Source organism: Hippopotamus amphibius, chromosome 10, assembly GCF_030028045.1.
Source record: "Hippopotamus amphibius kiboko isolate mHipAmp2 chromosome 10, mHipAmp2.hap2, whole genome shotgun sequence".
NCBI lineage: Eukaryota > Metazoa > Chordata > Mammalia > Artiodactyla > Hippopotamidae > Hippopotamus > Hippopotamus amphibius.
This window is the reverse complement of record NC_080195.1, coordinates 11,511,825-11,535,808: the sequence shown is the minus strand read 5'-3', so window position 1 is coordinate 11,535,808 and position 23,984 is coordinate 11,511,825. Positions and strand designations below refer to the sequence as shown.

The window sequence follows — 23,984 nt, the reverse complement described above, 5'->3', positions numbered from 1 at the left end:
TGCTAAATACAGCCTTGCAGAAAGGCCATGGAACAGAACTGCGAACACCCAAGTTAACAGGTAAAAAATAAAATGTAAAACAGAGCCATGTTTATGTGGTTTGAAATCTCATAGTTTTCTAAATTTGGGCTTCATAATACTCGCCAAAGGATTTCCAGGATAAAAAATATTACTGCTAATCTGTGCTTTCATTCTAATAAAATATCAGCATTCATTAGAAGATTAATTACTTCGGTATGCGCTACCAAATACACAAAGACAGTAATAGCACTGATACTGTAAATTCAGTCGCTATTTTGAAACTTTCCCAGCCAATCTGTTTAATAAACACGCCTACTGTGCAATTTAGAGTATGTCATACATACAAAGCAGTTAGAAAATTATTTTCAATACATCACTTGAACCTGTATATTTACGACATGGTCACTTGCTATGTTTTATCACCATTATACATAGAGGAAAACAGTGTGTACTACAGCTCAATGAACTGAGAAAGATTTTCTAAAAATATTTTTGTGGCTGAATTTAGTGCTCACGAGAGAGATGTGCCAGGGCGGCTGAGCTGCACAAAAGTGCGGATGCACTCGGCGTGCGCGCACACAGGCAGGAGGGCACGGCTGTCAGTTCACTTCCAGCGAGATCTGCCACCCCCAGCTTCCCCGACACAGTGCAGAGGCTGCCATTCAAACCAGCTTCCGAGCTGGCTGGGTCGTGTGGGCTTACAGGAGCTTTTGTCTCCCTTTTTTGTCCCTCTTGGTTCACACTTGAGACTAGCCAAGTGACCCTGGCCTTCCCCGTCTGGCTCTCTCACCACTGCTCGGTTTCTGCTAGCTTCCCTAGATCTTAAGACACGTGTTTATGGTCACGACTACATCAGCTCCTTTCCTGCTCACAGAGGTTTCCCGAGCATCTGATGGGGTCTCTCGCCTGCATCACGAAATGAAGCTTTAAGGAACGGTAACAGTAAAACCCTGGGGTTGATGGTATCAACTCCCCATGGACTCTGAGGGCCGAGAGAGGGCCAGAGAGGACCAGAGAACGCCTCCTGCCCTGTTTTTGGTTTTTTGTTTTTGTTTTCGTATCTTCCGTTACATTCCACCAGCCTTAGTTTTCCACCGTGCCTCTCAGCTGCTAATGGTTGAGGACACTGGCCTGATGAAAAAGAGAAGGAAGAGAAAGGAGAAGTTCTCTGATTAGCCACCCAGGTGGGATTGCACTGTCCTATCCATCTAGCGATAGAAAGTTGCACGTTTTTTTCAACCTAATACAAAAATATTAACACTTCTGGACATTATAGGCATAAGTCGTTATATCTCTACAATATAATAATTTATACTGTACAGCTATAACAGATAACAAAAGGTGCAATCCTTTTAAAAAAATCACACAGGTCACATGTTTTTATCGTTTTATTTTTAAGTATAAACTTTTTAAACACTTTACATAAATTAACTCCTCTGAGACTAATATTTGATGTACAGTAAATTGTAATTCATATAAAAATCCATAAACAACTTGTCTCACATAATTTACAAAAAAATCAGGGTCTCCTTTGCTTATCAGTGACAAGGATTCTATTTGCCAGTTTCTCCCCCCCAGGGCAAACCACGTTAGCACTGTAAAATCCCTTAGAAATCCCGCCCTGGCAGAAGTTCACTTGTGCCAATGTCCTTTTACAAAGCAGCACAGGGAAAGCAGTTGGGTTGTCTATAAACAGTAACTTTGCCCCACATTTTAAAATGAACAGAGATATATATCACATCCTATGCAGAGAGACTACTTCTTGTAAGCAAAGGTCGACAACTCGGTAATATTTGGAAACACTGTACGCATTTCTACCTTCGTTAACTACAGTGCCTCAAAGAACAGACGGCCCGGAGCAAAATGTTTGGGCCTTTTTTTTTTTTCTTTCTTTCTTTCTTCCTTTAATCATCTGTTTTCCTTGTAATACTTTCAGTCCAACTGAGTGCAGCGATATGCATATGTAAACATATTCTTTAAAGCCGATCACCTTTAAGGTCATTCAGAGGAAAGTTATCTGTTTTTGTTGGTTTTGACTTTTTTGTGGATTTTTCTTCTCTTTCAACAGCAGTCTGGTTCTCCCGGAAGGCTCTTCGGTGCCGGAGAGTCCCCCTCGGATTGTGCTACAGACAGATCTGAGCCGAGGTGGAGGCGGGGCTGGGGCCCGGCCCCCGCGGGGGTGGCGGCGCGCGCGTCCCTGCCGCCGGCCCGGGGGGTTACCTCTTGCCGATCTCGCTCTGGCGGAGGAACTGGATGTTGTTGGCGCTGTCGGCCAGCTCGGGGTACTGCTCCACCGAGAGTACGTAGTACCCGTCGTAGCCCTGCACCTTGCCGGCGCTCAGCAGCTGCCGCTTCTCGCCCTCCGTCCAGAGGCGCGCGCCCTCCTCGCCGTCGCGCACGCGCTGCTGCTCGCGCGCCCAGGCCCGGGCGAGCGCGCGCTGCCGCGCCTGCTCCAGGATGCGCGCCTTCTCCTCGTCCAGGGTCATGCCGTAGCGCACGTGCAGCGCCAGCGCGCCGAACTGCATCTCCACGTCGGCGAACCTGCGAGTCCTGCCGTTGACCACGGTGGTGGACTGCGACACGGTCACGTTGATGCCGTTCTCCAGCGCCTTGCGGCCGCTCGTCAGGCGCAGCGTGCCCAGGTCGCTCTCGGGCGTGCTGGTCTTGATGAAGTAGTGCGTGTCCTTGCCCTCGATGGTGAAGTGCAGGTTCTCCAGGTAGAAGGCGTTGTTGAGCACGGCGGCCACCTTGATGCAGTCCTCGTTGGCGATGTTGAGCACGTTGGTCTGCACGCGGCCCTGGCTCACGGCCAGCATGACGCCCTTGCCGATCAGCGACTTGACCGTGGCGAACCACAGCCACGACGGCGCGCCGCCGCCCTTGCGCCTGCTCAGCTGCACCTCGGCCATCTTCCCCAGGGACAGGAAGGCCTTGGCCTGCCTCGCCACTTGCTGCTGGACTCCGAAAATGGGCTGAAAAGCGAAACAGAACAGGAGGACGGTTTAGAGAACAGCCTCGCTCTCCTCGCCCCCGGGGAGCCCTCCTCGCCCCCGGGGAGCCAGGCTTCCTGGCGGTGCTTCTGCTCCAGGCAGAAAAAAAAGGTGTGTGTGTGTGTGTGGCGGGCGGGGTGATTAAAACCTCGGTTACCTCGGTTAGTTCTCTAGAGATGGAAAGGCCTAAAAATCCTGGGGGTAGGAAGGCACTCAAGATCCCCTCCCCTCAAGTTGATCCCAGTGTGTTCTGAAAGGTACAAAGAGGTAACTCCGTCGTGTATTATATTTGTCAAGAGCTTTTTAGTTTCTAACGTGGGCGAAATACTCAGGTTTTTGCCTTTCCTCTGTCACTTCCTAGATGCCCTGTTCCCACGCTCATCCCATTTGGGGAACCAGCTCATCAGGTCGTCCATGCCAGCAGCGGTCTCCATGGGAGGCTGCGGAGAAAGCACCAGAACACAGAGGAAGACTGGCAAGCCTGGGGGTGCACGGGGCAGCATCGCCGCGCCCCACTTTATATGCTTTGAAAGGCGTGTGCTTCAATTTAGGAAAACTCGGTGCCCTCTCCTGGTGAACAGTTTTCAGCTGAATTTGAAACCGTGTAACTGAGGGACGCAGTTGGACAGGTGGGGCAGCTGGCAACGAGTGTTGCTTACTTTAGGAAAACATTTATTTTTCCGCAGACTGAGGGACCGTGGGCCTTCGACATTGGCAGGAGTTTTAAATTGGGGTCATCCTAACTCTGTCATCTCTCATACTACCAGATGTGTGTCTGGCCAAATGGAAATGCGTTTCGTTTGCAGCAGTGAAAGACACTTTTGTTTTTCTGCTCTCAGGGCAGCCTTGATGTTGCCTTTGCCAGCGATTCCCTAAGCTGTCCTTATGGTGTGCTTTTCATGACAGAGCGCCTGTACCGTATTGAAAAGGCTGCCTAGGAAAAAAGTCGGCACGTCCATTTGTACAGTAAGACAAGTGTTTTCAGACGTGCTGGAAAGTCATCTGCAATTAGGACATGCTCAAAGGCATTAGGAAACTTCAGGATGTCTTCATGGCACTTGATCAGTGCAGATATATTTGCAGTTAGAAATGTTAAAATGGCTCCCACGCCCTGGAAACGGGATGGGTCTTGCTTTTTAAATGTAAAGGTGACATCTGAAAAAGGAATCGCTTTTAGGTTAAGTATGAAACGTACCAGAAAGCAGAGGTATTGCCGTGTGCGCGCGCACGTGCTTTAGCCAGGATTGCCTTTCCTCTTTGTATTCACTGAAATTATAGGTAACTGCTCAAGGGGGGAAATTAATCTAAGAAACTCTGTGTTCTCTTCTTATCATTATGGGGTAACCCAATTTCTTGATCTTTAATTAGTCTTGCTTTAAGCTAGAAATTCTGGTGTTTTGTTGTTGTATTCCTTTCTGATCTCTGAATGGCGAGAATTAAAAGTGCCATTTTCTGAAATGGCAGCTTTGGCTTTGCAATTTTCCATTTTTTCTCCTTTTATTTCTCAGAACAGTTCCAGGCCTCCTGATTTGTTATTTTCAGGAAAATTCCATAAACACCGAGTGGTAGGTGGTGCCTTACCAGAGGCCATTTTATTTTTGTTTTTAATCTTTTCCCTTGAAACAATGCTAATATTTTAAAGAAGTGGAACTTCGTGGCATTGTTTTGTGAGCTGCTAATTTGTAACATGAGTCCCCTGGCCTCCTGTTTATTGTAGCTTTGCCTTAAGGTCCCAAATATTATAAATGTGCGTTCCTGGGGTTCTCTGTAGAAACCCTGCGCTCAAAAATGAGCTTTTGCATTTTATTACCTTTTGATAATGTCTTTCTCTGTTTTTATTAGCATCACTAAAACCAGATTTAAGCCTGTTTCACAGGCCCCTGACTTGATGAACGGAAATGCAAGAGGGAAGTGGGTGCTTTCTTTCCTGAAAGAGTCAAAACAATTAAAAATGGTCTTGGGTACAGTTTTCACCTAGATAGTCTGATTAAACAGGGGAAAATAAGGCACAAGGAAGCCCTTTATCACCTTTTCATAGTTTTGCTTTTTGTCTCTTACCGGCACATCATCCCACTGCTGACTCTTCACAAGCTCGTAAGATGGCTGTGTTAAATCGAATTTGGGGACAGGGAATCCAGGAATAGCATTGTGCAGATGGAAGCCAAATGTCACCAGCCAGCTGTTAACATCTAGGAAAAGAAGGTTCAAAATGCAAGGCCTTAGAGTTTATCTTGCACTTTCCTACGCTTGAAAGCCTTACCCTAGAACCCCATGTCACAAACAATAACCTGAAACAGAGCCCATGTTTGCCATCACCCTACGATTAAAAACCGACTCTGTTTTCAGATACGGTGACAATAACTTCAACAGCAGAACGAAGTGAGCAAGGGCTGCAGACAGTGCGGAGAAATAGAGGCTCACTTAGACGGGCACACGGTCCTGCGTGCGAAGTCGCAACCTGTGCTGGTAATAGTGATTAAAAAGGCGAATAACAACGCCAGGCAGCATGAAAGAGACAACGTTGTTGAAAACAAATGACATTTGTAGTTAGTAAAGGCTGGTCTTAAATAGAAGTCGTGTGTTATTAGCTTTCAAAAGTGACTGCCCAAGGATATGTAGGCTTCCACCACCCATTTTCTGTTAATAAAAACCTTGAATTGAGTGTATGAAAATCAACAGTTGATTCTTAATCAGAGATGAATGCTGAAAGCTGGCCAAACTGGCCAAGGGCACAGAAGTTCTGATTCCCATCAGTTCTGACTTCAAAGGCTCACTGTGCACAGGTGGAGACAAACTTTTGGGGGAGAGAAGCTGGAAACCTTTAAGATGGTATTTGAAAATATTGCCATGTGACTCCAAAAGCCATTAAGCTGAGAATAAGGCTTTTATTCTATTCTGGAGGTTATAATGTTACAGAACTACTCAGCAGGCTTGCAGCTTTATGAGTACAGTTGGGTGTAGATTATTTTATATATTAAGCACATTGTTGGAAAATTTGAAATTGCATTTCACCTAATATATTTTATGCTGTTCCATCTCTCTTTTGATGTTTTTCAGAAAATGCTGCTGTGGCATTCCCTGCCGTACACGTTGCTAGGAGAGGAGGAATCCAGGAGCTGTGGGCTTTCTAGCCTTTCAGCCACTGTCAACACCTCTTCAATAACCAGTGGTAAACTGCTTGTCAGAATGATGGAGGGCCACTTGCTCCCCATTTCCTTCTCCGGGGCACAAACTCTCACCTCATCGCCAGGCTGGCAGGTCCCTTTGTGCAGGCATCACATAGGCTGTAAACCCAGTGGTGTCCTCCCTCTTTTAAATGGAGGGTTACTGGTGGTGGTGGTGGAGGAGAGAGAAACCCCAAGTTCATCACGTAGGATAGAAGGTGATACACTTGCCTGTGTACGTGTGTAAGATTACATGGGGGCTTATGTTTTAGAGAAAATTCTTGAATGGTGGAGTGCTGGGGGCAAGGGTAGTCCTACTGTGAACAATGTCTGTGAAGCAGTGAAAATCAGAGGCTCTGAAGTGTTGAAAATTACTGCCCAAATACTGGGACGTGAAGGCAGATGTGTACAGAAAAACCCTGAAGGAGGATTCCGCAAGGGTGTTGCTGAATCAGGATGCTGAGAGAAGGGACTTTGAGCTGGTTCACATGGCAGAGAGCTACGAAAAGCTTGAGGCAGTCTGGGAAAGCAGGAGGCAGATGTGACGTGAACAGGGGGCAGCATTTTGAGAGCTGTACCGAGAACTGAGAAAACAGACATCTCGGTATGCCTCAAATACTGAGTAAAAAAAAGAGACAGCAGAAGGAGCATCTAACACAAGCCAAAACAAAACAAAACAGAAAACCTCAAACCAAACACACAATCAAGAAAACAGGGAAGAACATTGCTCTAGGAAACATAAATAGTAGAGAGGTTAATTATGGCCGTGCAACTCAGGAATGGAAGGTGGAAACAGAAGGATTCAGAATCCCTGCAGCAGAGGATGAGTGACGATCTCAGCTCTCTAAAGGGAACCCCCTGTGCACTGTGGGTGGGAGTGTAAACTCGTGTGGCCACTATGGAAGAGAGGGTGGAGGTTCCTCACAAAACTAAGAACAGAATTACCATATATTCCAGGAACCGCACTTCTGGATATTTATCCCCAAAATACAGAAACACTAATTTGAAAAGATGCACGCACCCCTATGTTCACTGCAGCATTATTTACAATAGCCAAGATACGGAAACAACCTAAGTGCTTATCAATAGATGAATGGATAAAGAAGATATGGTGTATGTGCACACACACACACACACACACACACGCACACACACACCTCACACAATGGAATAGTAGTCACACAAAAAATGAAGTCTTGCCGTTTGTGACAACATGGATGGACCTTGAGGGTATTCTGCTAAGTGAAGTAAGTCAGACAGAGGAAGACAAATACTGCATGATTTCACTCATATAACAGTTTTTTGGGGGGCCACGTCACGCGGCTGTGAGATTCTAGTTCCTCGACCAGGGATTGAACCTGGGCGCCTGGCAGTGAAAGCACGGAGTCTTAACCACAGACTCGCCAGGGAATTCCCCTAACTCATAAGATATTAAAAGAAAAAAAAAAAGTAAATGACCAAAGCAAACTGAACCAAACATGTAGCTACACAGAACAGAGTAGTGGCTCCCAGAGGGGAAGGAGGTGAGGAGGACAAAGTGGGTGAAGGGCATTGACTGTGTGGTGATGGAGGTTCAGTAAGTTTTGAGGGTGAGCACGCTGTAGTGTACACAGAAGTAGAAACAGGATGTTGTACGCACGAAACATATAATGTTAGAAAGCAATGTTACCTCAGTAAAAAGTAAAGAAGCAGCTCATTAAAGGGAACAAGAGTCGTGCTTGCAAGGACCTCATCTCTGTGTCACATCCTGGTGGTTCTGTGGTGGCAGAAGTGGGACTCAGTGTTTTAAATTGGATCATGTGCTAAACTTGAAAAGATTTAAATCTATACCCTGCAAAATTCCCCCATGTTGGCAGAAAAATTCACGTGTCTGTTAGCAGTGCCACCACCAGAGCACTGTCCTCATGGGTGATGAAGACAGAGGACAGAATCGAGGACAGAAGCAGGATCCACTGGCTAAGCAACTGAAGGGAGAGCCTGTTCCATCCCGAGGGCGTGGTGGGGAAGAGGGAGTTAAACACCTCCCAGGGATGGGATGCTCAGTCACACGGGGTCATGTTCCTCCCTGATTCCTCCATTAGAACTTGACACACGTGTAAAAGGGACACCAACATCACACATTTGTAAGGCAGTTACTATTTAAAGCAGAATGGTATATGTTATTGTATTTAACACCATAAAGTAGGCATTGCTGTCTCCATTCTACTGTTAAGGAAACAGACTCAAAAAGTCATGTGACTTGGCTGTAAAGCCACACGACCTGTCAGCAAGGCACTGGGATTGGAACTCCATTTTGGGGACTCCAAGTTCATTACGTTTCCTGCACCCCCACGTCCCTTCCCTTCCTTAAGGGACTGGATTCCACATCATTTCAGAAAACTGTGGTCTTGGGCACTGGCAGGCAGGATAGGAAGTGATAAACTATGTCTCGGTTTCCCTTTGCGGTTTCTCCTTGGTTCCATTTAAAAGGTTAGGCTGTTGATTGTTTTTTAGGCACCTGATTTCGCATGAGGAACGTTAAACCACCAGCAGTTACTTTGTGTATTAATGTAATGATTAAAGTAACTCAGCACTTGGAAAGGAAAAACCATGAGGCTTACCTGTGATGTAGTCTTTCACATCGTGGATTTTGCTGGCAGGGTTGTTATTCCTAAACATGTACAGGTTAAAGGGAGCGGGGTCCTTCCCAATTCTCTTCCAGATTTCTATGTCAGGTGTCGTCCATCGTCCTGCCAAAATGTCATAATCCCTTTCTCCAAAGTGGATTAATTTTGTGAGTGGGTCGTACAAGCCACCATGAAATCCAATTACCAGTTGAAAGTCAATATTGGAGTCAAAATAGATTTCGCCATATGCGGTGTACTGAATCTGTTTCAGCATAAGCCCGTTGCTGCTGAAAACAGCCAGTGGTGTCCCTGTGTTATCTGACGCAATGTAGAATTCATCCCCACTGCTGATTTCCATGGCAAAAAGATGTCCTTGGAGATCGTAATAGAGGGAGGTGATTTCTGAACTTGAATGGTTGTAGACGTGCGTAATCCTGGTAGGGTAAGTGAGGTCCGCATAAAAAAACTGCAGGTGCTGCCCCAGACTGGTCTTGCTGGACACACGCCTTCCCAGGCCATCGTAACGATAGATCACTGTCCAGCCACTGCCTTTACTGTAAACTCGGGTTAGAAGCCCCTTGGAGCTGTACTCAAAGATCTCCGTGCCTCTTTGGCGCAGGAAACCATCTTCATCCAGCCGGTACTGAACATCACCCAGTCGGGTGATCCTGTCTCGGAGGTCGTAGCGAAGAGGCGTCAGACGTGCACTGTTACTTGGGTTCAGTAAGTGGAGGTTTCCGTTCAGGTCGTAGTTGTAACGCCACATGATTTTTTCATTGAGATAAACGGTCTGGAGCTGTCCGTCAACATCATACTCATAAGCATATTTGGTAGTGTTGGCAAAAGGGCCTATTTTAATCTCTCTCTTGGTTACCCGGCCCATGTTATCATACTGAATTGTAATCCAGTACATGAGTGACCTGAATATCTCATACTGAATTTCCTTGATGCGGCCGTGCGCGTCGAAGTGCTTCGTGTAAGTCATTACAGCTGTGGAAATGATCTGGTTAATATCATAGTATATAACTCCGAATTTTCCAAACTGCTCCACTTTTCCAGAAATGTCATCAAACTGATAGAGGTCAATGGGCAGGGGAGTTTCATTGATGACACCTTGCATGCTGGTCACCCGAAAGCTGTTGTCATAGCTGTAGTCAAATCTCGCGTTCACCATCCCATCTTCGCTAAAGCGGAAAATCTGCCTGTCAATCAGGGGGCCAATCTGCCTGTATCTAATGGTGCAAATAAAACCATCACTCTGGAGGTTTACCGTCTTGAGGACTCCCGCCGTTTCGTCGTAGGTAAAACTGACTCTCGTGCTATCGTATAAAATTTCCGAGAGCCGGGTCTGCCTTCTGTACTTGAATAAGACCCTCCGGCTCGTCCCCAGGAAAGCCGTCTGCAGAAGCAGCCCCTCCTCACTGTAGTCCGTGATGACCGAGGCGTTGCTCTCCGGGGGGTTGTATATGTTGCGGTAGTAGCCGATGGAGCGGATGGTCTGCATGGTGTGACGTGCCACGCTGGGCATGGTGATGGCACACAGCTGGTCCCACATGTCGTATTCGAAGATGTACTGCCGCTGGCTGTGGAGCAGAAGGACCATGGACTGCAAAGAGGGAGCACACTGTTAGCGGATATTTGAGAACGGGGTGGGGGGGGGGGAAGCAAAAACAGATGTAGCGACCACGAGTACGCAAAAACATTCCACTGCAGAAAATGATGTTCATTTGACCTTCCATGTGGTTAACGATTTCCCGCCTAATTTGCCGGCGTGCTTAATTGTGAGGGGCTCTGCAGCGAGGGCCTCAGGTCTCGTAACGCGCTATTTGTCAGGATCGGACCGCTTTTTGTCAGGCATTCACTGCCAAGCAGCAGCTTGTCAATGGATTTGGAGAAGTCATAATAGAGGCAGAAGCGGAGCTGCTTCAAAGACAATATTTCAAGGGGAAAACAGCATATGGGACATGTAGTCCTGTCCAGAATTAGCAATTATTTCGTAGGGTGGCTTTTCCCCTTCATCTGATCGAAGAGCCATTCAAATCATGTTCTCATTTCCAGTGCATTTGGGGGACGAGCAGAACATTCGAAATATTATTTTATAAAGAAGAGACATGAAATTAGCCCCACATGGGTTATGTGTACGTAAAGCATCAACAGCAGCAAACACTGCTCAGTGAACCACTTGGCGTGTGACAGCTGTCAATGCCCTTATCAGGCATACGGATCCAGATATGGTGATTTTGTTTGTTTGTTTGCATGGCGTCTGTAATGACAATAAAATCTGCGTTTTGAACCTTCCTTTTGTGAGAGCCAAATCTGACTTGTATCTCAGGTGCAGTGAGAATGGTTTCTGGGCGACAGACAGTCGGTGCAAAATGATGTGTTACATACATATATAAATGAAAATAAGCGTGGCCGATTTTGCAAATAATTGCAGAGAGACAGAAGACAATTTATGAGGCCAATGTGAGAGAAGGTCAACCTGGAGGCTGGGGAGGTAGCTCTGCGGTGTCTAAAGCATGGGCATTTCTACCCTCTGAGGAAGCCCCCTCTAAACCCTGTCAGACCACACGGAGTGACCACCAAACTGGGAGGATGGTTAGATTACAGCCCATCCCCCATCCCCACCCCCACCGGGACTTACTCCTTGCTTTTGACCTAGAAAGTCATAACCCCTTGTCCAAGGCTCATTCTTTTTCCCTTTATCGTCCACCACCTTCAAAAGCAGTTTGCCTGACAGGCTTCTGCAGAACCTCCTCTACGGGCACCTCTAGGGGCAGTTTTTGTGTGCAGGCTGTGTGGCAAATGTCTTGAGACTTGTTCGTAACAGTCTGCATTCTTCCAGGGACGGCTTGGACTATTGCTCAATTCACAGGACCCAGGACCCAGTTTTGCAGTCATTTAGAATCACAGCACATGGTAGGTAGTGAAATATGACTTGCTTTGCCAGTGAATACATTTTGGCTTAGGGCGCCTAGCCGAGTGACGAGATGCAAACAGTTTGGGTGGATTTAGGGGGTTGGGAGAGATGATGAGAAAGTGCTGGGTGGCTTTTCTGACCCCTGGTGATACATGAAAGTGGTCTCGGTTACTGCTGGCGTCATTTTGTGACAGTGGCTCTTATCGATGACAAGCCCCTTGGCTCCCTTTAAACACTTTTCAGCCACATTATGGTCACTACTCTTAATTTTGGGGATCTTGGAGTTTTACTTATTCATTTATTTGTTTATTTTTGGCCACGCCGAGCAGCCTGCAGGAGCTTAGTTCCCCCACCAGGGACTGAACCCACGCCCTTGGCAGTGAGAGCTCAAAGTCCTAACCACTGGAGCGCCAGGGAATTCCCGGGCTGGGAGTTTATATTTCTGTTTCTCTTCCGTGTAACGTACTTGACTTCCATTGGGAAGAGTGTTCTGGAATGAAGTAGTGACTCACTCCCAGTAACTTCAGGCAGGAGTTGTCTCGGGGCTTGTTAGGTTGGAGGGTGAGATATTTTCTAGGTTTCAGGACTTGCTCCCAGGAAGGTAGGTGTGGAGGAGACTTACTCTGTGGTCTCTCAACAAAGAACAGCTGAGTGACTAACTGTAAAGTACGATGACTAGTCTGGAGGGAAACTGTCACATAATGGGCCTCCTCGGTCATATAGGGGGTGCGTCGCTTCTAAGGAGGGCACGGAAGCGGGCTTGCAAGAGGAGAAATTGGCAAGTAGGGTGGTAGCTGGAAGCATCCCAGAGTTAGCACCTGCCTGAAGGTAGGTGAACTCCGAACCTGAAACTGGTCCTCAGGGAGAGGAAGCAGACCTGACTCAGGTGCAGGGGAGAGGTCCGGAGCACCTCGGGTGGAGAACACGGTTGGGTGAGTGAGCTGACAGTGATGTGGATGTGAGCTTTTGGAGGACAGAGCTGCTCTGCGTAATCGAGGAAGGGGCAGGCAGTGAGGCTGGGAGCTGCGTGTGTGCCTCAGCTGCCGCGTGGCTGTGAGAGGCACCCGAACTCAAAACGAGTGTGAACGTTCGTCTCAAAGGCAAGTGAAACCTTCCATGAATATGCCCTTTGGTGGGTTCCATTTCTTCAGAAAGGAACTACAGGGAGATGGTCCTTTCCTTTCCTCCTTTTCTCTTTTACTCTCATTCCCTCTTGACCCCAGTCACTACCTGAAACCTGGCATCTATGACCCGGCATTCTGCACATGTAGTAACTTGAAGTCTCTTTTGGTATTGTGTGTAGGTCTTAAGAATGGGCTCCCTTTACATGCAGAAGAAAGAGGAGAGGTCACAGAGGACCGGATGTGCGGCTTTCTAAAAACCAGCCTCTTTTGGTTACTGACGCATAAATAGGATCTACGTGCTTTTTACGGTTTTGTTGAAGCTTTGCCAGCCACAACACAAAACTGACAGCTTTAACTGTGCGAACGTGTGAGGCTCTTTCTCAAATGAAAGAGCTTGCACGGAGATGATTTACAAATGACTAACAAGCTCAAGGTCTAATTTGTGAATGTTGTCGACGTATGAGCCTGGCAGGTGGGTGGCACTGCTGCTTGTTTGTTTACAGCATAAATCACGTAAAAGGGTCTCGGAGAGCAGAACGTAACTAAGGAGAAGCACCGCGGCTAATGCAGAAATTCATCAGTGCTCCACGGATGTGACTTACATGCGGATACTCAGAATAACAAATGGAGCTTGGTCATGTGACACTGGTCCCCCCGCCCCTGCAGTGCGCTTGGGCGATTGCTGGAAAACACCTATCATTGTTTCCCTGTTTACCCTTTGTGTGCAAGCGTACCTTTTCCAAGTAGGTGTAACTCCAGGTTTTACCATCAGCAAAAACGCGGGAAACGATCCTGCCCTGTCCGTCATAATCTACTTTCTCGCTTGTAGTTCCTCGCTGGATGCTGGCAATTTGACCCGTGGACGAGTAGGTGACATTGACAGCCATCAGCTTGCTGCTGGGCAGCCAGAGAGTCGGATGCCCTGACGTGTCGTAGGCAATCCTCAGGAGAAATTTACGGTGGTCATCGTAGATCTTTTCTGTCTTTGTTGTTCGATCAAAGTCAACTGAAAGGAGGTTTCTGCCATTAACCTGTTACAACACAAACAAAATGATAAAATAAATCATGCTGTTCCAATACCAGCCCCTTATTCAGGGTCCCCACTATTGTTTAAACACCATTTATGATGATTGATTCTCTTTGTCAGTAAATTAATTTAGCAACTTCTTGGGTACAAGTGCAAGGCGGTAGATTAACTGCTCTTTTAAAAGGTTTCATTAAGCAGAAAGACAGCCTGGCATTTGTTCAAAACCTTTTCAATTAAATTTTGTAAACTTAAACAACTGATAAGAAAAATGCCGAAATGTATTTGCTTTAAAGTTTGCTCAGAAGATAGGAAGGTGGTAAACCTGACATTTCTGCAAATTACTCAAAGCCCCGCCCCGCCCAGAAGACATTGGGAAATAATTGCTTACTAGATTAATCATGGCTACATTAAATAAAACGGTGGTAGATGTGATTCTAGCCCTTTGAAGAGCAGTTAAGTAGAAGCTGGAACCCACATTACTGTAAATTATTAATTAGTTTAAATAGCAGGAGGTTACAAACACGATCCTTGCTTTTGGCTAAGTGCTGAAATGTCACAGTTGTTTGGAATGCCCTTTTCTTTGATAACATCTGGTTAACTGGCAAGGACTTCAGATCCTTCACTCCCATATCTACACAGTCTGACCACTGTGCTTACTTTACAAGTCTAGCCCCGTGTTGTTGTCATAGGGTCTCTTGTGTGGCTTTGTGCCACGTCCAGAATCTCTGACTACATCTGGCTGTTACTGTCTGTGGTCCAAGGCACACCAGCCCGCACTCGTTACTGCAAGGGGCATGTGGCCTTGGTTAAATTCTACTTTGCAGATGGTCGACAGCGTTTGCAGAAGACCAGGGCCAGTCAGTTCTTTGGTTTTCTACTGCACCTCTATGGTGATGGTGGCGTGTCCGTACCCGTTAACTGTTCAGATTGTTACAAGCTAAATGGAAGACCTTTTTAAAAAAATATTTATTTATTTATTTGGCTGCACTGGGTCTTAGTTGTGGCTCACCGACTCCTTAGTTGTGGCATGCAAACTCTTTGTTGTGGCACATGGGATCTAGTTCCCTGACCAGGGATCGAACCCGGGCCCCCTGCATTGGGAGTGCAGAGTCTTAGCCACTGGGCCACTAGGGAAGTCCCTAAATGGGAAAATCTTAATTGTACTTGACCATGTCCTGGCTAGAACCTTCAAAACAGCTCCAGCTGATCACTTACACATACACACACACACACACAGCACACCAATATATGTACATGTATGCACATGTGATACATGTGTATATTCATGTAAAATCTGGGATAAAAATTTGTACCTTCTATCACGGCCATTAAACAAGTCCCACGTAAAAAATACCCCTTAAGTTTTACTTAGACTTTTCCAATTAGCTCTTCAAGAGGAGTGTTGTGAAGTCACGGAAAGGTAAAGATACAGATGAAAAGAAGTTCATGCCTAATAGGCAAAGTAGTTTGCTGGGGAAAAGCACCCAGAGAGGATGATTCACAGCAAAAGAGAAAGCAGAGCCCTGGATGGAAGTTAGGAGACCCTCATTTTTCAGTTCTGTTATTTCAGACCCAGCTGATGTGGGAAAAGGAAAAACCCCTTGAACCACAGAGTGACTGGTACGTGTTGGTGTGTCATGTGCGCGTGTGTCGGAGGAGGAACCCAGGAGTCCCAAAGCCCCATCTCCACACCACATGAGGTCTAGAAGCAGTGAGGCCAGGGCTTTCCATGATTTTACACAATTCTGACCAGCCAGTTTTCTGGGCTTCCGTTTTCCCAAGTGGAAATGGCTGTGGATGAGTTGCTTGGCCTTCTGTGAATCTTGTGAGACTTTGAGTTTAGGTTTGCAGGATGCTTTGTGTACCTTGGAAAGAAGCTACTAGCTAATGTTACAAAGATGCATTTAAAGTCTGTAGATTTACAGATTTGATTTGATATCAAACTAGCTCAGTACTGAACTGGCAGAATCCAGCTTTTCAGCTTCTATTTGCACACTTGTGATGCCCTAAGAAGAGGCTTTACACAATTTAAATGGTTTCCTAGAGCTCTTGTGTTTCTCACGTTGTGATTAAAAAACAAAACAAAACAAAAACCCAGAGTGTTTAGGTTTGCCCTCCTTTTTCCTCCCTCAGGTTATTCCAGGCTGCGAAGAGCCGAGGAAGACCGCCTGTGTAGCTGGTTTCCATGGACTGGCCGTCCACAGGCTTGCCCCATGTGTTTGCATTTTACTTGTATTCATTTTAACTTGTATCTCGATTTTTTACGGCCTTCCTTAACCCTCCTTTGTTTCTGGGTAGAGTATAGGAAATCTGGACTGCAGATCTGGTATGACTGTTTGCTTAAGGAGAGGGATGGGCCAAAAGGCAGGTCTGGGACCCCTTCTTTGCACGCCTGCACCCCACTACCGGGCTTCTGATTTGTCTCGCTGGTTTGGGACTCTGGCTACACAACACCAAAGCGTCCAGGAGAATGTCTTAACGCTGCCTTTCTGTGAACCGCCCCCCCCAAGCATGTCACTGTATGGAAACATCTAGAAGCACCGCGAGACCAAACATCTGGATAGCAGTTAACATTTTTCTTCTTATCCAGACAAATGCCTTGCTTGTGTCCTCCAACTGAAGAAACGAGGAAAGCATTAGAATGTGGCTGTGTTTTCCTCCACGTTGGCAACCAAGCCAAGGTTTTAACTGTTCTCCCTGTTTCCAGACACCAGTCACTGTTATTCAACATGTAACATTTCAGAAGATACTAACAGATCTTTTGTTTTTTTCCCTCCCTCTCAAACCTGCCCAAATGTTCTCCTTCGGGTGTTGCTGACAAAGTGCACACGTCAAGGGACATTTCCATCTGGGACACAGTCCCACTTAGCTACCTCTGTCTGAAGTCACAGCAATTTTGCAAACTTTTTTCTTTTTTTTTTTGACAATCATAAAGGACCAGCAATGTTCCATGCTCCAGTTACCTTTTAACAAATATTTTTAATATAAAAAAAATCAAGTTACATTGAGTAGTTCACCTAAGATGAAAAATCTTCTATCAGATCATTACGACACCTCTAGCTACATAAATATGAATCCATGGACTTCCCTGGTGGTGCACTGGTTAAGAATCCGCCTGCCAATGCAGAGGGCACAGGTTCGATCCCTGGTCCAGGAAGATCCCACATGCCGTGGAGCAACTAAGCCTGTGCGCCACAACTACTGAAGCTCTGTGAGCCCTAGAGCCCGTGTGCCAGAACTACTGAGCCCATGAGCTGCAACTAGTGAAGCCCATGCACCTAGAGGCCGTGCTCTGTAACAAGAGAAGCCACCGCAATGAGAAGCCCGCGCGCTGCAACAAAAAGTAGCCCCCGCTCGCCACAACTAGAGAAAGCCCGTGTGCTAACAGACCCAATGCAGCCTAAATAAATAAATAAATAAATAAATAAATAAAAATCATCTTAGAAAAAATGAATCCAAATGCTGTGTCTGCATAAGAGGTCACCATGAATTCCTTTGTGAGGTACAGCGTCTTTTAAGTCTTTGAAGTAAGCATGGAAAATCCCCAGTTTGAAAGATCAGGTCCAGCATGACTGCAATTAACCACAATGTCCCTTTGATATCGGGAGGTGGGTAGTTATTTTCCCTCTGGAATGCTTGAGAAACTGAGGCCTAACGAGGTTAAACGACGTCTATATGTGTGATGACACAAAGCTCAGTCAGACCGTGTTCAGGTCTCCAGAATGCTGGTGACCATATCTCGACTCCCTGGTGTCCTTGTTAGAGCATCGACTGTCTGCACATGGTTTTGTGTCCCTTGCACGTCCCACTCTAGGCCCTGCCACGCAGATGAAAGTGAGACACAGGATGTCACACAAACATGACAGGCATAATAAGCATTAAATATGCTATCATGTTTACGTATGCCTCGAAACACCCTCTTGGCCTTTGAGTTTCAAGAATTTCTTTTTTCAAATAAATCACTAAATGTTTCCCTTTAAGCATCAGAATTCTGGGCAAATTTAGAAGATGGGTTTTATAATTAGGATGCCAGGGGCACTGATCAAAGGCTGGGTCTAAAGTCCAGCACTGACAAAAATCAGGACTGTTTACCACCTATGATATGACAAAGACAAGCAACTATGATGCATGTCTTTTTAAATAGGTTAAGCTAAGGGTAAGCTAAGGGATTGTCTAATCTTTGTCCTGTTTTCCCACGTCTGCCACGATTTCATCTGCTGGTACGTATCCAAACCCTTTTTCCCTAAATGCAGTTTCACACCAAATGCTTGCCATGTTGCTCATTTCTTGTATAATTTTTCCTCTTCTACTCCTTGCCTTTTTTTTTTTTCTTTCTAAGCCACTCCATCTAGTGTTATACCTATTATATCCATGTGATCTCTTCAATGGAGCGTAAGGTTTGCTTCCTGCAGTCAAACATCTGCAAGGATATGCTATTCCTACAGCTTCTCTCTTAGGAAGATCTGGAGGCAATGCAATAAGCCATCTTCTAGGGCTGGCTCCTGCTCTCACTCAGTCTTTCGTGTATTGAATAAATATTCGAGTGCCCACTCTGTGTCAGGTCCATAGCTAAATTTAGGCTAATCACTTACAATTGAAAAGACCTTTCTGCCAGGAGACGATGAAGGGTAAGAGAGGAGACGTCCTCTGATTCAGGAACGGGTCGAGTAAAAAATGGGCAGCCTTCCAGGCTGATTCTGACTCCGATTCTGATTCAGAGGCCCTGCTGGCATCCCCCCCCAGCCTTCCTCCTCGGTGCCCTAATTTGGCAACTCCAGGTCCGGTCCTCCAACCAGATTTTTGCACCATCGCTTTCTCCCTAGAATTACTCTCTCAGCATCCACAGAGGGATGGAATTAGCAGACAGAGCTGGCACATCCAATCTTATCCTGAAAATAAGAAACCCTCCCTTGTGATCTTGGCACTGTCTCTGTGTGAACCATCATACGTATCAGCTGGAAATCTCCTTTCAGTGTGACTGAACAGGCCGTTTTAAATAGCATATTTTCTGAAATGGCTTGCCGAGGCACTGTCGTTCTGCTACTGAGAAAGAAACTAACACCCATGCCTGTGTGCACTGGTTTCTTCCTCCCCAAAGGGAGGATTTTTCCCTCATTTAGAAGCAGGCTGAGAACCAGAGGCTTAAAATTGGATTTTTCCTCTTTCCCTTTACTCTTCTTAATTTCTTTTTATGTGTAGAAAAGCAGTGTTTAAAAGGAAAAAAAAGGATGCATTTAGACTAGCTGACCTCAGAGAACAGCAGGCCACGTTATGTGGTCAGTTTCCGGGCAAAGCGTTTCCCATAATCTTTCCTCTTTTGCACCTGGGTTTTCCTAACCAGCCAGTTAACCAGCTCGTTCCTATCCAGCTGTTGTGTGGGAATAAATGCCCACTGTCTGTGCTATGGCTGAGATTCTCTGGGTTAGGATTGTGGAATATGTAATCATGCCTTTTGTTTTCAAAGGACTTTCGCATTGTCTTATTTGATTCCGTAACAACTGTATGAGACAGCGGCAGGGCAAGACAAATTATATTTATCCATAATATAACTAATTTATATCATGTCTATGTCATAATGTTAGGATATTATCTAGATAATATTATATTATTGCTATGATAATATGGATACCATCATGTACATTAGGAAAATGAGCTTTATGGATGTTAGGATTTTCCTATCAGGTTTACACTAGTGAAACATGGAGCCTGATCTAGAACCCATAGTTTTTGAGCACAAATAGAAGCAGGACCTTTGTGTCTTTTGATGAAGTAAGTCCTGTGTCTGAGTACAGGTGTGACTCTGTGTGTGTGCGTGTGCGTGTGCGTGTGTGTGTGTGTGTGTGTGTGTGTGCGTGCGCGCGCGCGCGCAGGCACCATGCCTGCTGTAGGGACAGCTAAGATAAAGCCTGTCAATTAGCTTCCAATTTGCAGTGACCCAAGAAAGCAGGGCCCAGGGGCAGCGGTCAGTGGCGGCCGATAAGCACGCAGGCAGCTCAGTTCCTTGCTTCAGCAGAAGAAAAGGCCGGAGCAGCAGCTGACTCGAAACAGACCCAGACCCTCTGAAAGTGACCCCCTAACGAGGCTGGAGCCTGTTTTCTTGCTCATCACGTTACTTTCCCCCTAATCTTGTTCTTCTTTCTGATGTTCTCTTGCTTTTTCTTCTCACTCCTCTCAGGGGATAACCTCCCTCCAGCCTCCTCAGCTCCTGTCCACCAGAACTCCTGATCCAGGGCCCTGGAGCTGGGGCCTCCTGGCTCCCACAGCCTGGGAGATGGATGAGGTGGGAGCGCAGCATTGGTTCTTGAAGACGATGTAGTTAGAATCCCAAGCCCTGCCTTGCAACTGAAGTGGAATTAGAATATAATCTGTGAGTTGAACAGTCTGTACCTGATTCACTAATTCTTTTTTACTTCATTTCTATTTCTCGGAAATAGCCAATATGTAGTAGCTGTTTCTTACCGTGAAGGACTGTCCTGATAAATAATGTTGGCCTGTTATAATAATAATTTAACCATTTTATGGTGCTGAAAAAAGGACATGAATGGTATGCGCTATGTTTTTTTGGAGCAGACCATTCTCTCCTTGATTTTAAGTAACTTTTCTTAAATGGCAGGGGAAGTAATTTTAGGACTAGTTATCTACATTTTTCTGATAAACGAAAATCTGTTCACTAATAGAATGAATCAGGTTCAGTTTACAGTGACCTGAAGGTGGTTCCTTGTAACCTGTGTTTTAGTATTTAATCTATGTTGTCTTTACCAAGCAGCTGTCACACATCACAGCTTGCTTTCTAGATACAGTTGGCCCACGATGTGAGGGAGGAATAAAAACACCTAACAAGGCAACGCACAACGTTTTGCAAAGATCAATTACGCTAGCGTAGTCAGCAATGCCATCACACGTCTCATAAAAATAATGTAAGTTTGGGTTTTCTATCAATAGTGAGGAGGCAGGAGGTGGGTTCTGACATTGGTCCTCTTCTATATGCCCACACGGTACTTAAAAAATATCGAGAATGCAAAGGCAGAATCCACCTTTCAAAGGCCGGCCCATCTCTTTCAATATACGTATTTATGATTCAGAATTCTTTTACTATTTCAGCCAGTTCTTACTCATCCCCACCCTATTAGGAAGCCATCGCTCCTGAGTGGGTGAAGGAAAAGCATAAGATTATTAGGATAACATCAATAACATAAGAATCCATTGGCCATCCACGCCTTTGGGAATTGTGCTACATGCAATATCCTAATTTCCCAGAGAAGAACTGATTTTCAATCAAAGCTATATGGAGAAAATCCTTTTCTCAAAGAGTTAGCTTTTCCTATGAATGACCTGATGGTTGGATGGTTGGCTGTAACTCACGCTCTAAGGTAAGGTGCTACCCTGAGCGTGAACAGATGAGTTCCAGGCCTGCCCTTGTGGACAGGCCATTGCATGACATGGAGGACCGGGGGGCCGTCACCTCCCTCTGACACTGACTTACCCTGAGCTTTCGACCAAAGACATTGACTTTGCCTTGGGCTTGCTCTTTTCGGAATCTCCATTCCACCAAATTCTGACCGTTTTCACCAGGAAGAGTCATGTTTCTTTTGGCAACTGTTGGGTTAGCCGTGCCGGCCAGGACGTGCGGCTCTGTCTGGTAGTGCGAGTCTAGGCCACTGGCGTAGAGAATGCGAAGGGAGCCGTCGTAACCAATCTGGTAGCTGTTTCTTAACTGATCTAGAAAACAAGAAGCAGAAAACATGAACTATAGGTGTGGATTAAACACTGGGTTCGTTGTGGGTTTCGAAGTGATATGAATTTCGAAAACACTGACTGGACTCCATTTATAAGGGTATAAAAAGTACTTAATGATATCCTGTTAGAAAATAACAAAACAACTTTGGTTTCTGGCATTTCAGGCTGTCACAGGGTTGGCTGAATATTAAAGGCAAACTTTAGGGGAATTTAAAGTCCTTCTCGACTTTAATAGATTTCTTTCTCTTAGTTGCCTGACAAAGTAGATGAAGGTTCAATCTCCAGGGAACATGTAGTAAATGTTTTGCAAAGAACCAAGTATGTGTCCTTTGAGGAGGTTGGTGTGTCACATCCAAGGTCTTAGAAGACACCCCTTCCTACACCCATCTCTATATCCTTTGTTAAAGATCTTTTGAAAAGATTTAATATCTATACCTTCTATACCAAAAATATAAGGAGATAGTTCCCCCTGAAGTTGATTTTTAAAAAGGGAGTCATCTTATATTTTGTACAAAACAGCCTCTCATATTGTAGGTTATTGCCTCAATTTAAAAACTTTGACTAATATAGGACCATTTCGGTAAGCGATGAATTCAAGCAACACTAATTTTAGATGACTGTAGAGATTACCTGACAGAACCGGTAAAAAAAAAAATAAAATGACTGTCTCACTCGCATCTCTGGAGGTTGACGTCTCCACCTTCCCTTCCCTGATTCATCTTAGAAAATGGGGGATGCCACATTCTACCTGGGTGCCAGTGGTATTTGAAACTGGGCCGTTGAAAGCTCTGCTTTCGTGTTTACCTTGAACCATGGTGTAGAACGAGTCGATGGAGGACAGATTGGAAGTGATGCTGACATCTTCTTCTCGGCTGGATGACTCAATGTCCACTGTGATAGCCTTGTCCATGTCTCCATGAAGATTTGTGACCACTCCAGTTGGAAACGTCACATTGGTCAGACGACCTTCACTGTCATAGCTGAATGAAAGAGGCGTGAACTCGGCATGAAAGAGGAAACTGCGGGTTCTTCTTACTTATGAGTCTGCAGCAATATTAGCTGCACCATTTGGAAGAATATTTGTCTTTGTGTATGAGCTGTGCAGAGGGAGGACTTCAGACATGCTTGGAAGTAATCAGAGCCTGTTTAACATAGAAAAGCCTCACCGGTGAGAGGGAGAGTAAACAGAACAGCTCTCTACCTCAGCATATTACTCTTTGAAGTGTGACCAAAATCCTCCTGCACATCTAATTTGCTGTTTCAAAGGGAACATGTTTGCTGATATTAAATTTCTTAGTACTCCTCTGTATTTTCTACAAAGTAGACTTAATTTGCTGTTATATCCATTTTGAAAGTTTTTCTAACTCATGCCCTCTATGGCAGTGCAATATGAAAATATATATATATGTAACTTTGTAAAACAGTATATATACAATACATGTATGTATTTGAATATGTAAAGATATTCCTTCAGTATCTTGAGAACTCTTCAACAAATTAATATAACAAAGCCTGTTTTAAAGACTTTATTTTTCAGCGATCGACATACTTTACAGGGGTCAGTTGGGACTTAAATGTCGGCAAGGGTGGAGATAACCTATCTTGTCTACACTGACGTGGTAGGAATGGTGATATCTTGAATGATGAATTGTTGTATTTACTGAAATGAGATGTACTATCTCCTGACATTTAATGACTATTTGCTTTTTTATTATATACTCACTCTTTTTCCACATATAAATGTAAGAGGAATTTATCATTTAAATATTAGGATATATCTTAAAATGCTATCCTATAATCATAAAAATGCATTACAGATACAACATTTTACTAAAAAATTGATTTTGGGGGGTGAATTTTCTACTGGTGGGCGCACCAGAGAAAATTTCAAAAAATGACAATGTGGTGTGAAGAAAGCAAAAAAACAAAAACAACCCCCCTCCCCCCCACCAATTCTGGATGAAAAACCAGGGACTTCCTTGGGACAAAAATATACTTCAGATTGGATTTCATACTGATGCGAAAGCTGCTTCATGAATAAAAGGTCTAAGAAATGGAGAGCTGGACCGTGTCCTGTTTAAAATAAGTCCAGATGCAAAACTAGGCGAGAAGGAATCTTCTTGGTGAAAGAGAAGTTTCCAGGAAAGGGAAAAGTGAAGAGGACCGTAGTGATTAAGTGTAAACACGGGGTGACAAGGGAACAAGGGGTAGGAAAAAAGGTGACATTTTGGAACAGAAGATAGAGGGCTTCTAGACTAGAAAAAGTGGTTCGGAATTAGGAGCAGAATTTAGATAACGGAGGCAGAGAATTCAGCAAGGACAATGTCATGGTGGAGACGGGAAGGGAGAACGGAGGAAGGGGGGGATGGATGTCTGTTCAGGCCCCATTAATTCA

At 45.2% G+C, this 23,984-nt stretch overlaps 1 protein-coding gene across 1 annotated transcript in view; it reads right to left on the bottom strand.

Annotated features, from left to right (window-relative positions):
- Window positions 1-1,523: 1,523 nt before the first annotated feature.
- Window positions 1,524-23,984, bottom strand: part of TENM3 (teneurin transmembrane protein 3) — a 592,830-nt gene continuing 570,369 nt past the window's right edge. The window contains exons 24-29 of the mRNA XM_057696894.1: window positions 22,394-22,569; window positions 21,336-21,571; window positions 13,560-13,856; window positions 8,776-10,387; window positions 5,070-5,200; window positions 1,524-2,993 (exon numbers count right to left, since the gene is read on the bottom strand). Coding sequence (XP_057552877.1) covers window positions 2,238-2,993; window positions 5,070-5,200; window positions 8,776-10,387; window positions 13,560-13,856; window positions 21,336-21,571; window positions 22,394-22,569 — 3,208 coding nt within the window. The 3' untranslated portion in view covers window positions 1,524-2,237. The remainder of the gene's footprint in view (window positions 2,994-5,069; window positions 5,201-8,775; window positions 10,388-13,559; window positions 13,857-21,335; window positions 21,572-22,393; window positions 22,570-23,984) is intronic.